General features: G+C 49.2%; 1 protein-coding gene across 7 annotated transcripts in view; it reads right to left on the bottom strand.

Annotated features, from left to right (window-relative positions):
• The window catches only part of LOC137429477 (tensin-3), a 386,475-nt gene that overhangs the window by 6,398 nt on the left and 364,055 nt on the right, over positions 1-16,022 (bottom strand). For all 7 annotated transcript variants that reach the window (XM_068119427.2, XM_078780742.1, XM_078780746.1 and 4 more), the window contains 5 exons: positions 13,797-13,935; positions 8,120-8,203; positions 888-1,286; positions 508-594; positions 20-148 (listed from right to left, as the gene is read on the bottom strand). In XM_068119427.2, coding sequence (XP_067975528.2) covers positions 20-148; positions 508-594; positions 888-1,286; positions 8,120-8,203; positions 13,797-13,935 — 838 coding nt within the window. The remainder of the gene's footprint in view (positions 1-19; positions 149-507; positions 595-887; positions 1,287-8,119; positions 8,204-13,796; positions 13,936-16,022) is intronic.

The raw sequence follows: 16,022 nt of genomic DNA, 5'->3' as shown, positions 1-16,022 counted from the left end.
AGTGTCCGGTGGAATGTACCTTTACGAGGCTGTTCCAGACCCGGCGGTGGTTCGGAAACCTTCACGGCTAGGCCGTACGCTCCGCGATATGAGTGGCTGTCACGGATCACAAAAGCTCCGGGGTCTTTGTCTTTGAGCAGGGTGACAGCTGTTGGACCGTCGGTTAAAAAAAAAGTCAAAACGAGATGAAAAGCTTCTTTTCAGATGAGCATACATATCAGAATTTAAGATACGAGTGGGAATAAGACCAAGATTGTAGTTTTGGGGTTGAAGTTGTTGGGGGGGTGAAAACAGACACACCATCTTTACATGTCATCCTTTAGCTAGTCGACGTGTCTTCATTTTCCTGACATCCTTCAGTCATTCATTCCTCTTTATTCCTGTGCAAAGATTTTTCTTTAAAAAGGACTTGTTTTTTGAGTTGAACATGTAGTGTTGTACTGCAGGTTTGTCTCATTACGTGATGTAAGAATGTCTCGTAATATGATTTTGACAAGAGCCGCCCACCTTGATCTCGGCTGATGTCCTTCTTGTACCAGTATTTTGCCGTATCTTGGACGAACTTCACTCGTGCGTGTGATTCCATAGTACTCTCTACAAGACAAGATACACACAGTGTTTGGATACACTAGGAGTTCTTCCACAAGGATCTCTTCAGAGGAAATGATTCCATTTTATCACTTAAACGTCTTTTTTTTAAAAAACAGCTTTGAGTACATCATAGTTTTCAACATATTACCATGAACACCTGCACCCGTGGCATTGATAAGAGTTGTTCAGGTCTTTCAATAGAAGTGTCCTCAGGCTAAAGAGGACAATGTTTTTTGATGTAATGCAAAATAATATCCATCATGCTCGGAGATATAAGATCTGCAATTTATCCTTACCGTTAGGTAGTGAAGTAAGGCTTGGGTGACGGTGGATATCAGCAGAGGAAGCGCTAGCTGTGTGACTTGCCCGGCCCAAAGCCTCGACTGCAGTGGAGGATGCCCAGCGTGGAGCGCCATTGAGAAATCCATAGCTGGATTGCGCGTGAGGTTCAGCCTGGTAGGCGGTCGGTATGCGTGAAGAATCTTGTCCCATCCATTGATGCGTGGGTAGGCGGTAGGTGTGAATCGGTAGAGAAGGAGATGCAGAAAGTTGAATGTGATCGAGACCAGACACTCGTTCGGTAGGAGACCCCTGGCTCGGCGAGCTTTGGCCACAAGCTGAGGGGTCTGAAAGTCCTTCAGAATGGCATGGGTATGTGCCATTTGGAGTCCAAGCTTCTGGCACAGGGGCAATGTCTGCTCAAAGCACAGTGCAAAGGAGGTGGTTAATGACACAACACATATCATACCTATACAGGTACATCATTACCTCAATGTTTGAAATAAAGACAATATATTCCAGTTAGACATGCAAAACAAGAGCATATTGTGTTACCAATACGAGTGGTTTACTTATGCGATAATAACATTATATGTAACAATGAACTGTCATTTTCTCAGTCTAACCAAAATGCAAGTACATTGTTGGAAATTAAACGAGTAGATTTAGAGACTCAAGAATAAAGATGACAGAAATAAGGTATGCATGAAGGAAATAGGAAGTACTATGAAGAAAAGAGGTCCACCCAGAAGCAAAAATAAGTACATGGAGAGAACAACAGGTATGCAGACTGAACAAGAAGCACAAATAAAAATGAGGTGTGATTTTTTTTATTTTTTTTATTTTTTGTATACAAGATCGAGGCTCGTGAAAGAGCGAACATTAATCACACAGAAAGACAAACAGACACATAAAACAAATAACATCGGGAGCGGTAGACAAGATGGGGAGAGAGGGGGAAGGACACAAACACAACATTTGAGAGCAGGGACCGAGAGACATGGAGACATCGAGAGATCTGTGGGAGGGAGAGGGCTTTGGGGGGGAGGCATGTGAAGGGGGGTGGGGGGGGGGCGGAAGAGGTATAAACATATGGACACTGCCAGGACTTCCAGGAAAGAAGTTGGAATTTCAAACAAGGTGGATCTGGGGTGAATTAGTGGGGGTAGAAAAGATCAAGGATTTGGATGGGGGAAGATAAGAGATGGTGGTGAACAGCTGTTTTAAAGACCTGGAGGGAGGAGTGGGATTGAAGGGAGTGTGGGAGTTTGTTCCAGAGGCAGGAGAAAAGAAGAATGAAAGAGTGAAGGTGAGCAGAGAGCCGAGATTTCGGCAGTTTAACCATCAGAGGGTTGCTGGCAGATCATGTGCGACTTGTAGGAATATTTGGGGGACAGAGCACAGAGAGAGCTGGGGGAGCAAGGCCGGAGAGGAGTCGGTAGAAGACAGAAAGACCACCTACCTGCCTGCGGTGAGTGAGTGAAAGGCCCTCAGAGATAGCTTCATCGCGGGAGATTCCAATGATTTTGAAAGCTTTGGATTCAACAGCGTGAAGCCGAGCCAGGTGTGAGGCAGGAGCACCAGCCCATAGGGGAGAACAGTATTCCATTGAGCTGCGGATGAAAGCCTTGTATGTGGTGAGGAGCTCAGGTGTGCCGAGGAAGGACTTCGCACGACGGAGGATGCCCAGTCGGCGACTGGCTTTGGAGGCCAGCTTGGAAATGTGGTTTTCCCAAGAAAGATCATGGCAGATAGTGAGACCCAAAAGCTTGAGTGACAGAACTTCTTGGAAAGGATTGTTGAGAAAGTAGATGGGAGGGTTGTCCAGTCGATCTTTTTGGAGAGACATAGTAAGAGAGTGAGATTTGTCAGGATTGAAAGACATGTTCCACTTGTTTGACCAGTCTGTGATTTTGTCCAGGTCTTCAGAGAGTGAGGAGGCTGCAGACTGCCGATCTGAGGGAAGAGGCATGGAGCGGCAGAGAGTGGAGTCATCAGCAAAGAGATAGAGAGGATTTTCCATAGAGTCGGAGAGATCATTGATAAAGACCAGAAAAAGCACAGGGCCCAGCACACTGCCTTGGGGAACTCCAGCCTGAACAGGAAGGGGAGATGAGAGAAATCCATTCAGGGCCACACGTTGACTACGACCAGAGAGGAAGTCCGCAAGCCATGCATGGAGATTTCCATGGATACCATAGGAGGAGAGTTTGGTGAGCAGAGCTGGGTGCCAGACCGTATCGAAGGCACGTGATATGTCAAGGGAGACGGCTCTGATTTCCTGTTTGGCATTGAGGACCTCCATCCATTGTTGAGACAGCAGAAGCAGCATGTCCAGAGTAGAGTGACCTGGTCTGAAACCAAATTGATGATCAGAGATCAAGCCATTGGAGAAGAGGAAAGATTTCATATCCGAAGCAATGATGGATTCCATGACTTTGCTGATAATTGGGAGCAGGCGGATTGGTCTGTAGTTGCAAGGATCTGTTTTTGCACCTTTTTTGTGTAAAGCGGTAATGTTAGCTGATTTCCAGGATGCTGGCAGATGACCTTGAGCAAAAGATAGGGTGAAAAGAACAGAGAGAGGGTGAGATAGAGCGGCATAGCAGGATTTTAGGCCCATGGGCTGATGCCGTCTGGTCCAGTTGCAGAATCAGAGTCGAGGTTTGACAAAAACTCCTCCACCTTGTCAGGAGAGAAGGACACAGAGTTCAGGAGCAGTTGGGTTTGACTGGGAAAGGTGGGAACAGAGAGAGATGGGTTTGGGACTAAGGATTTTGAGGCAAACATAGAGTTGAGGCATTCGGCTTTGTCACGTGGGATGTCAACTGCGTGGCCATTTGAGGTGAGGGAGGGGAAACAAACACCAGAAACGGATTTGACCAGACGCCACCAGGATTTGGAGGAAGGAGACAGGTTTGAGAGTTCATTCTTGAGTGAGGAGAGATAGTGCTTCCTGGCACTCCTGAGGGTAGACACACACTTGTTCCGAGCTTGGTGGAAGGAACTGAGATTGCCTTCAGTTGGATTAGCCTTCCAAGAGGCAAAGGCAAGTTGTTTCAGGGCAACTGCCTCACCACAAGATTCAGTGTACCATGGACGGGAGGAAGGGTAAGACAACTGAAGGCGAGATGGGATAAATCTGTACATGAGAGAGATCAGTTTGCTTTGGAAGAATTCCCAGGAAGAATTGATGTCAGAGGCAGTGGAGATGGGAGACCAATCAAGACGATTGATGGCTGCTTGAAGACCGTCCCAGTCGGCCTGAGTGAAATGCCAGACTCGTCGACGCTGAGGAGGCTCTCTGAGAATGGCCAGAGAGATGTCCACTTTGACAAGCACATGATCAGAAGAACCGATTGGAGCAGAAGAAGAGCAGCAGACATTAGCAGGGAAGTTTGTCATAACCAAGTCTAGAAGAGAAGATACTCCATTGGCTGAGATCCGGGTCGGGAAATTGACAGATTGTGTCAATCCCAGTGAGTCACAGAAGTCCTTTGCTGAGGTGCCATGACTGGTGAGAGGGGAACCCACACCCAACCAGGTGGCATGATGACAGTTGAAGTCACCACATATGAGGAAGAGAGAGTTGGGATGAGTGGATAGAAGTTGGTCCATGTTGTCAGACAGTGAAATGTAGATGGAGTCATCACTGTTTGGGGGACGGTACAGAACACATATGAACAAAAGGTGGGAGTGGAGAGGAAGCCGTAGCCAGAGGTACTCCTGGGGGTGAGGAGGAAAGAGGGCAGTGCAAGGAGAGTGAGGAAGAGAGTTTTTGATAAAGATAGCCACCCCACCACCAGGCCGAGGCTCAGGTCTATCATACCGGAGGAGGGAGTAACCAGGAAGAGATATTAAGGAATCAGAGACATCTTGAGGGAGGAAAGTCTCTGTTAAGCAGATCAAGTCTGGATTGTCAAAAGCAACCTGTATGGAGAGATCAGTCAGGTTTGAGCGAAGGCCCCGGATGTTTGAGGTCCATACCGTTAATGAAGATAGAGGGGGAGCATCGGGTACAGGGGAGGGGAGGGGAGGGGAGGAGTAGGGTAAGATGAAGGATGAGAGGGGGGGGGGTTAGGGAGAGCAGTTGATAGTGTGTCAGATATTGCAGAAGAGTTCCAAGAAAGGGAAGGATGAGGAGGATGAAAGGTTTGATGGTGAAGGGATGAGGCACAGTGAGGGGTTGTTTGAGAGGGGGCAGAGGAAAGTAGAAGGTTTGGGGGGGTGGAGGTATGAGATAGAAGGGAGACGAAGTGGGGAGGAGGCAGCTTGGAGGAGGAGGGAGAATTGGAGAGGAATGGTATGGGGGGAGAATTGAATGGAAGGGGTTGGGGGGGAGTTTTGAAGGGGAGGAGTGAGGGGGGAGTTTAGGAGGGGAGGCGCACGGGGGGAGTTTTGGAGGGAAGGGGCAAGGGGGAAGTTTAGAAGTGGAGGGGCAAGGGGGGGTAGTTTAGGAGTGTAGGGGCAAGGGGGGGGATTTGGAGGGGAAGGGCAAGGGGGGAGTTTAGGAGGGGAAGGGCAAGGGGGAAGTTGAGGAGTGGAGGGGCAAAAGGGGATTTGGAGGGGAGGGGCAAGGGGGGAGTTTAGGAGGGGAAGGGCAAGGGGGGAGTTCAGGAGTGGAGGGGCAAGGGGGGAGTTTAGGAGTGTAGGTGCAAGGGGGGGATTTGGATGGGAGGGGCAAGAGGGGAGTTTAGAAAGTGGATGATTAATGAAAGACGAACATTGATAACAAATTGGGTTTGTTGTGATTTTCAAGTTAGCAATCCGATTCAGAACAATGGAGGAGGGATGGAATGAATGTGAATTTAGACCATGTAGTGAGGGAGACGTATAAGATATTGAATTTCTTTTTTTTGGAAGTGGAATGAGTTGGAGAGGAAATTGAGAAAAGCTTTTTAAATAGGAAGAAAAACAGCGTGTTGTCATATACCACTGAATAAAACACAGAAGGGGAAAGGTTAAACATATTTAAATAATATTTAAACAGAACTGTGAACAATCTTCTATGCACAAAATACCAACGGGGGGAGAGCCGAGAGGGACCACCACGAGTCACGTGAACAGGGCAAATGGTGGATGGCAAGGAGATAATGGGGGCGGGGCGAATAGCACACCTGGACAGAAAATACAGGATGAGACAACAGTACACATGGAGAAAGGAAAATAAAAAACAAATTTTTTTTTTTGTTTGTTTTTTTTTTTGGGGGGGGGGGGGTGGGGATTTAGATCGTTAGACAGAGTATTATGTTCGGGGTAGAAGGGAAAAAACTAAGAGCCAAGCAAAACACGCTTAAGTTAACAAAACACCGACGGGGGTACAACTACAAGGCCGCACACGAGGAGCAGAACACAATTAATTAATTACGAGTTACAGGAAATTCAAACCAAAACTAACTATAATCAAACAATATCGCATGGACGATAAAATAACGAGTTGAAATTTGACAATCTATCTGGGGAAATGGGGGAGAAACACGTGGTCGAAGAACGAATGAACGAATAAGAATGAATAAACGAATGAGCACAGAGAAGGTAATGTCTTTTTTTTTTGTTTTTTTGAGTTGAGATTTACATAAGGAAGTAGGCTTTGGGGTGGAAAGACTGCGAAAACAGAGAACGAAAGTTATTGGATCACAAATGACGGACCGCTGAGAGAAAAACAAAGCCTCAAGGTTGTACAGTGTAAACTGTACAAGGCCTCAAGACACGACACGAATTAACACGATTTTCAATACAGGTATGAAAGATTTGCACCGAAAATCATCGTCGGGACAATATACGTACGTACACACCATAAAATAAATACAGTTATAACGAAAATACAAATGGGAACAATTACTTAACTTCGATTTCGATGGAGAGCGTGTAGAGCTGCAAATAAACGAACCCTCGCCAGCAAGACCGGAAACAGAAGTCAATCTTTTGATATTATCTTTATTAGCTCAGGAGAGTCAGGACAGGTACAGGAGCATTGGAGAATGGCAAATGTAACACCATCATTACCTCCACTACTGAAGGTGGATGGAGGTTATGTTTTCACCCCTGTCTGTTTGTTCGACTGTGAGCAGGATATCTCAAAAAGTTACGCACACATTCGCACTAAACTTGGTGGACAGCTTGGATTTGTGACAAGGACAAATCGATTCAATTCTGGTGAAGATCCAGATCCGGATCCGGCTAGTGGAATTTCTTAAGTGATTCTTCACCATTGACAGATCGGGCCCAAAACGATACATAGCAGGATATCTCAAAAAAGTTGTGGACGAGTTAAGACAAAACTCGGTGGATGAGTTGGTTATGTGACAAGAAAAAAGCGATTCGATTTTGGCTCAGACCCGAATCCAGATCCGGCCTATCAGTGGGATACAAAATGTAAACTGTTCAGCCTGGTGGAGGTATGCGCTCTACCGAGTGACGTTCTACTTTAACAAGGAGCTGCTACTCTTGGTCCCCCACTTTTTGGGTGTTATGAGGAATATATTTTTGTAAAATGAAAGCAAAATCTTGAACATCTTTTAAAATACCATGTACACAAGCCAAGTTTCTGAAATGGTTGTAACATAATTCAGCCAATCACAGCTGTGATCTAATCAGGTTGAGATAATGTCTTGACGAATTGATGTCTGCAATATGAAAGTTAAATGTTCAACAGTTTTTGAAATATCACGTACAAAAAAATACATGGAGAGATAAATAAATCGGTTGGTCTGGGTTCATTTTAGTGTCTGCATCCCCGACCTTGTCGAAGTGGTGAGGGACAATAAAGGTTCCAGAGAATAATTGGGGAACTATAGACCTGCCAGCTTAACCTCAGTTGTAGGGAAGGTGTTGGAGATGATAATTAGGGACAAGATGAGGAACCATTAAATAAACCAGTGGGGTCACCCATGGGAATCCCACGGGCATGGAGGTGTATCGTTGCGATCGGAGCAGCCATTTGTGCGGTACGCGGGACAATAACGTTAGGCGGGAGTCCAAACATGAAAATGCTTGAGACCAAAGCTGAAATTGGGAAAACAATATAGCCTATTTTACTCCAGGGGGTCCCAGGATTACCCACCCAAAATTTGGTTGCAATCGATTCAGCCGTTTTTGTGGTACCTGGGAATGGACGGACAGACAGACAGACAGACGGACGGACATTTGGTGAATTATGGTAAGATACAAAGTAATTAAGGACAGTCAGCATGGGTTTACCAAAGTGAGATCAAGTTTAACAAAATTATTGTGGCTTGTATAGACAGACCTCGACCATAAGCCATTCTGGGCGGACTGTGAAGATGAAGAGCAGACAATGTTGAGCTCCGGAGAGGACTTGGGGTGAATCGCCCTGCACAGACATCCACTGTTTGTTATACTACCACAAATTACCCCTAAGAGTTCATCAAAAAGAAGAGTTTATCAAAAACATACTTCAGCTAAACTAAGGCTTCTGTCATGAACAACATCATTGTGATCATCAATGTACCCTACTCTTGACAGAGCTTTGGTATTCTTCTTTACTGAACCCAGTGACAGGAGAAAGTGACCTTAAAATGTTAGACAATCCTTCTTCCAACAGCTGAGAGCAGACAGAGGCCTCTAAAGGACAGGATAACCATTCAGCCCGATGGGCACTCTCCATTTTGCCATTGCTCTACAAAACTTCCTCAGTGAAGTTTTTCTTGGATGCTGGGTTGCCATGATAGGCAGATCACATGACCACTTAACTCCTGTTACCTGACACCACTTGACTTTATTTGTGAGGTCACTGTAAAATATTTCTGCATTATAAAAAACTGCCAGGATAAGCGATCTTCATTAGAGGACTATATGCGCTATCCGACCCCTTCTGCAGGACAACCTCAAAAACGCAATGGAAGGATTCAAGGGACAAGTACATCAACTGCTTGTAACTGAGGGCGGTCATGAGGAAGTGTATAAATGTTACAACTTGACAATGTTATAACATGAAAATTAGTCTTTAAAGAAAACAGTAATGAAGTTAGAAAATTATCCTTTTTTAACAACAACAGAGTAATAGTAACAAGAAGAAAAAGACATCAAATGTCATAGCCCCCGAGGTTTTAGTCATTTTGCTGTACGGAGTTAAAGGCCGACAGTCGGCCATCTTTGGTCGGATTATCAAACAAAATCTTCTGCATATGTATACCCTTGTAGCGGCTACCGCTGGGTTTTCACAATCGCCTTGCACCTATTAAGGACGCGGAGCGATCACCATGCCGGGCTCGTCCAGGACGCCCGGGCAGGCCCGCGCTCAACTTGCCAGGCCTCGGTCGGGACGCCCGGGCAGGCTCGCCCTCAACTTGCCAGGCCGCAGCCAGGACGCTGGGCCACGCCCCCTCTCGCCTTTCCTGGGCAAACGCTCCGGGATAATATGTATATACGTATATTGCTGCCCGATAAACGGGCTTTTCAGAGTGCCTGAGTGTTTGGTTTGATTAAAGCAACTCGGATGAATTCCAGCTTTTTGTCGCGTCCATTCTTCCGATCGACGTGGGAGCCCCAGCTCCTTCATTGGTGACCTACCGACATGGACATGGCAGTCGCCCTTAAACTGCCTACCTTCTGGGAGGCTCACGCGGCGGTTTGGTTCGCACAGGCGGATTCCCTGTTCGCCCTGCGAGGCATCACGGCCGACGACACCCGCTTCCACCATGTGGTAGTAGCGCTCGGTTCGGCCACCGCGGCCCGCACCCTGAGCCTCCTCGAGAGCCCGCCAGCCGCTGACAAATACGGCGCGATTAAGAAGCTTCTCCTCGACGCTTTCGCCCTCCCATCGGCGGAGCGCGCACGGCGCCTGCTCGACCTGCCCGAGCTTGGCGACATGCGCCCTTCCGAGCGAATGGACTACATGCTTTCACTGCTCGGCGAGCACTCTCCGGCATTCCTGTTCCGGGAGCTGTTCCTCCGTCAGCTGCCTAACCCGGTACGCCTCGCCCTGGCAAGCACGACGATCACAGATCCCCGGGCCCTTGCCAGAGAAGCCGACAAGATCTCCGCCGCAGGACAGCGCATCGCAGCAGCGACATGGGACCCACCGCCGTCCGACGCAACACCCATGGCGCCCGAGCACCCGGCACGGTCGACGACCGAACTGCCGACGCAATTGGCGGCCGCTACACCGAGCCGACCACCTCCAGCACGACGACCGGGGCCTCCACCGGACCAAGCGTGGTGTTACTATCATGCCAGGTTCGGTCAAAAGGCCCGGACATGCCGACCCCCGTGCACCTTCGGCAGGCCGGGAAACGGCCGGGCCGGCGTTCATTACCAGCCATGAGCGCCGGCCACACGGGCAACTTACTGTTCATCACGGATAAAGCGTCCGGACGGCGCTTCCTGTGCGACACCGGCGCCCAACTGAGCGTCATACCCGCCTCTGACCAGGACAGGCAATCCGCGGTTTGCGGCCCCTCCTTGGTTGCGGCCAACGGATCGACCATCCGCACCTTCGGCCCGCGCAACGTCACCCTCTGCTTTGGCGGCCAACGCTTTGCTTGGACGTTTGTAACCGCAAACGTGCCCATGGGTCTGCTAGGCGCCGACTTCCTCTGCGCACACGGACTGCTGGTGGACGTCCAACGGCGTCGTTTAATCAACGCCGAAACCTTCAGCTCCCTGGTATGCACATTGAGCAGCTCCGCGCCGACCGAGCTGGCATGCGCCGTCCCGGCGGCGAACAAGTTTGCTCGCCTGCTCACGGAGTTCCCGGCCCTCACGCGGCTGACGTTTTCGGCCGTCGCAGTACGGCATGGGATCGAGCACCACATATCAACCACGGGCCCGCCGGTCTACGCCAGGGCCCGCCGCCTCGACCCAGCCAAGCTCGCCGTGGCGAAGGCCGAATTCGACGCGTTGGAGCACCTCGGCATCGTGCGGCGCTCCGATAGCGCGTGGGCCTCGCCACTGCACATCGTGCCAAAGCCGGGGGGTGGATGGTGCCCGTGTGGCGACTACCGCCGTCTCAATGATGCTACCACCCCCGACAGGTACCCGATCCCGCATATCCAAGACTTCTCCGCCCGTCTGGCGGGACGGGTCATTTTTTCGAAAATTGATCTCATACGGGGATATCACCAGGTACCTGTCAGGGCGGCCGACGTCCCTAAAACGGCAGTCATCACGCCGTTCGGCTTATTCGAATTCTTGCGGATGCCGTTTGGTCTCAAGAACGCGGCTCAGGCGTTCCAGCGCTTGATGGACGGCGTGCTGCGTGACCTGCCGTTCCTTTTCGTTTACCTGGACGACATCCTCGTCGCCAGCACGTCCCGGGCCGAGCACCTCCTCCACCTCCGAACACTGTTCGGGCGCCTCAGCGAGCACGGCCTCATCGTCAACCCGGCCAAATGCCACTTCGGCACGACGGCCGTTGATTTTTTGGGCCACCACATCACCAAGAACGGGGCCGTGCCGCTGCCAACCAAGGTCGAGGCCATCACCACGTTCCCGCGTCCCCGCACCATAAAGGCCCTGCAGGAATTCCTGGGAATGATGAATTTTTATCACCGCTTCGTGCCCCGCGCTGCTCAACTCATTCGGCCCCTCTACGAAGCCCTCCGGGGCAAGCCGGCCAAGCACGACATTGCCTGGTCCGCAGCAATGGATGCGGCCTTCCAAAGCTCAAAGTGGGCCCTCGCCGACGCAACACTGCTCGCTCACCTGGTGCTCAACGCTCCCATCGCCCTCACCACGGATGCCTCTGACTACGCGGTGGGCGCCGTACATGAGCAATGGGTGAACGGGGTTTGGCAGCCACTCGCTTTTTTCAGCCGGCAGCTCCGGCCGAACGAGCTCAAATACAGCACGTTTGACTGGGAGCTCCTCGGTCTACACCTGGCCGTCAGCCATTTCCGCCACCTCCTGGAGGGCCGACCTTTCACGGCGTTCGTCGACCACAAGCCGTTGGTTTACGCCATGGCCAAGGTCACGGAGCCGTGGTCGGCCCGCCAACAGCGCCACCTCTCCTCCGTGTCGGAGTTTACCACGGACATCCGGCACGTCACCGGCAAAAACAACGCCGTGGCCGACTGTCTTTCCCGGGCCAGCGCGAACGCGGTCCACCTGGGCGTGGACTTTGCGCTTATGGCGGCGGACCAAACCACCGACACCACGGTGCAAGCCCTCCGGGCGGCGGACACGGGCCTCCGCCTGGCCGACATCCCCTTCGCGGACACTGTCCTGCTCTGCGACGTCTCCCAAGGCCAGCCTCGCCCCATCGTGCCCGTCACCTGGCAACGCCGCATCTTCGCCTCCCTCCACGGCCTTTCCCACCCGGGCCGGAAAGCTTCCCAGAAGCTGGTGTCGGCGCGATTCGTCTGGCACGGCCTTCGTCGGGACGTCCTCGAATGGACCAGCACCTGCACGGCCTGCCAACGGGCCAAGGTCCACCGACACACCCAGGCCCCGCTGGCACCTTTCACCGTGCCCGAACGACGTTTCGACCACGTCAACGTGGATCTGGTGAGCCCCCTCCCCCCACCACGGGGGTTCACACACCTGCTCACCATGGTGGACAGGACCACCAGGTGGCCGGAGGCCGTTCCCCTCGTCTCCACCACCACCGCCGACGTGGCGCAGGCTTTCATCGCCACCTGGGTCGCCCGCTTCGGCGCACCGGAGGACATCTCGTCAGACCGCAGACCACAGTTCACCTCCGAGCTGTGGGGCGCGGTCGCCCGCAACCTGGGGGTCAAGCTCCACCGTACTACGGCCTACCACCCCCAAGCAAACGGGTTGTGCGAGCGATTCCACCGCTCCATGAAGGCCGCGCTCATGGCCGGCCTTCAAGACGGCGGTTGGGCCGACCGGCTGCCGTGGGTCCTTTTGGGCCTCCGCACGGCCCCCAAGGAGGACCTCCAGGCATCCACCGCCGAGCTTGTGTATGGCCAGGCGCTACGCGTCCCGGGCGAATTCGTGCCCGACGCTACCAGTCCCTGGTCCGCAGCTCACCAGCGCTCGGACCTCCAGGAGGCCGCCCGATGGTTTGCCCCCGTGCCAACATCCCACCACGGTGACCCCCAGTCCTACGTCCCCCCAGCACTTCGCACAGCGGAGTATGTTTTTGTGCGTCACGACGCACATCGGGGGCCACTCCGGCCGCCATACGACGGGCCCTTCCGGGTGCTGCGACGGGACGACAAGTCGTTCGTCATCGACATCGGCGGCAGGTCGGACCGGATTGCGGTGGACCGCCTCAAGCCGGCGCACGTGGACGTCGACCACCCACCACGGGTGGCCCTTCCGCCGCGGCGAGGCCGCCCCCCGTCCACGGTGCCCCCCACTCGACCGCCCACCACCACACCAGACCCCCTCCCACGACCCGCCAGGGGTCGCTTCAGCCGGGTCATCAGGACCCCCCTCAAATTGACCCTGCCGGTGCAAGTCGATTCTGGGGGGACGTGTGTAGCGGCTACCGCTGGGTTTTCACAATCGCCTTGCACCTATCAAGGACGCGGAGCGATCACCATGCCGGGCTCGTCCAGGACGCCCGGGCAGGCTCGCCCTCAACTTGCCAGGCCGCAGCCAGGATGCTGGGCCACGCCCCCTCTCGCCTTTCCTGGGCAAACGCTCCAGGATAATATGTATATATATTGCTGCCCGATAAACGGGCTTTTCAGAGTGCCTGAGTGTTTGGTTTGATTAAAGCAACTCGGATGAATTCCAGCTTTTTGTCGCGTCCATTCTTCCGATCGACGTGGGAGCCCCAGCTCCTTCACCCTCATGTATTGTCTTTGCACCAAGTTTGAACAAAATCAGTGCATACATCTCCGAGATATGGTTGCAGACGGACGGATGGACGGACAGACGAGAACCAATCCATAAGCCTCTGTTAAACAAAATAATTTGGCACGCTGTATTTATGCACATAAATGAAAAAGAGAAAAGGAAACATTCATCTGAATATCTGGACTGTTGCTCACCCTGATTTATATACGGTGTTGGAGGGCACACAGGAAAAGCTGGAGTCGAAGAGGTTCCATAGAGGAGGCTGTTTGTTGGACTGACATTTTCACTGTTTGTCACATCTTGTGCAGGAGAACTCCTTTCCATTGGTGAACACTGCCAGCACAGATGCACCAATGAGCATGCGGCTCCCACTGGCCTCAGTTCAATATTTACAATCGACAGGCAGACTTCAGAAGCACGGTCAAAGGAAATGCATCTCACAAAATTTATGATAAAGTTTATGTTATGATTATGATAAAGTATTTATGTTAGTTTATGATAAAGCAATTACTTAATTTCAATTGAATATTATATTTTGAACACTGTAGAACACGAATCAGAGCACGAATCAGAACCTGAATCAGAAGATGAATCTACAGTTTAGCAGTATGTTGGCGCTGAATTTGGCAAATTGTATCGAATCTCAACCCGATTGCACATGCGCGGAGAGGAGTATGGTAATTCCTATTGTGTGTCTGCCTGCCTGTCTGAAGTCAAACAAAATTGAAAATCATTCCAAACCGGAAACTTACTGTTTTTAGGTATGTCATAAAGGACAAACAACAGGGACGAATAACTAATGCAATGTGTTAGATAAGGTAGTTTTTTTTACTCACCATTTTTTTTACATCATCACCCTGGTAGTTTTACACCTCACCATTTTTTTACATACATCTACTCACCATTTTTTACACCATCACCATGGTAGTTTTACACCTCACCATTTTTTTTACATACATCTACTCACCATTTTTTACACCATTACACATCACCATCATGGTTACACCATCACCTCACCATTTTTTTTTACTGCATATACTGCAGGAACGGCGGATTCATTCATTCATTCATTCATTTCGGTTTATTGAAACAGTGATAACTTTCCAAATCTTTTTTTAAAATAACCTTTAAAACTTTATTTTATTTCATTGGATTTAAAAACTTGAATTACATTTATTAGATTCTCATCTTACTTGATTGGATAATCAACTTGTTTATTAGATCCAAAATATATTTATTGCATCCTCAACTTGTTTATTACATCCTCAACTTGTTTATAACATCCTCAATTTGTTTATTACATCCTCAATTTGGTTATTACCTCCTCAATTTGTTTATTACATCCTCAACTTGTTTATTACATCCTCAACTTGTTTATAACATCCTCAACTTGTTTATAACATCCTCAATTTGTTTATTACATCCTCAACTTGTTTATAACATCCTCAACTTGTTTATTACATCCTCAACTTGTTTATAACATCCTCAATTTGTTTATTACATCCTCAACTTGTTTATTACATCCTCAACTTGTTTATAACATCCTCAACTTGTTTATAACATCCTCAACTTGTTTATGACATCCTCAACTTGTTTATTACATCCTCAACTTGTTTATTACATCCTCAACTTGTTTATTACATCCTCAACTTGTTTATTACATCCTCAACTTGTTTATTACATCCTCAACTTGTTTATTACATCCTCAACTTGTTTATTACATCCTCAATTTGTTTATTACATCCTCAACTTGTTTTTTACATCCTCAACTTGTTTATTACATCCTCAACTTGTTTATTCCATCCTCAACTTGTTTATTCCATCCTCAACTTGTTTATTACATCCTCAACTTGTTTATAACATCCTCAATTTGTTTATTCCATCCTCAACTTCTTTATTCCATCCTCAACTTGTTTATTACATCCTCAACTTGTTTATAACATCCTCAATTTGTTTATTCCATCCTCAACTTCTTTATTCCATCCTCAACTTGTTTATTACATCCTCAACTTGTTTATAACATCCTCAATTTGTTTATTCCATCCTCAACTTCTTTATTCCATCCTCAACTTGTTTATTACATCCTCAACTTGTTTATTACATCCTCAATTTGTTTATTACATCCTCAACTTGTTTATTACATCCTCAACTTGTTTATAACATCCTCAATTTGTTTATTCCATCCTCAACTTCTTTATTCCATCCTCAACTTGTTTATTACATCCTCAATTTGGTTATTACCTCCTCAATTTGTTTATTACATCCTCAATTTGGTTATTACCTCCTCAATTTGTTTATTACATCCTCAATTTGTTTATTACATCCTCAACTTGTTTATTCCATCCTCAACTCGTTTATTACATCCTCAACTGGTTCATGATATCCTCAACTTGTTTATTACATCCTCAATTTGTTTATTA

The sequence above is a fragment of the Myxine glutinosa genome, chromosome 6 (genome assembly GCF_964187855.1).
Source record: "Myxine glutinosa chromosome 6, kmMyxGlut1.1, whole genome shotgun sequence".
In the NCBI taxonomy this organism is placed as follows: domain Eukaryota; kingdom Metazoa; phylum Chordata; class Myxini; order Myxiniformes; family Myxinidae; genus Myxine; species Myxine glutinosa.
This window is presented reverse-complemented; position numbering and strand designations above follow the sequence as displayed.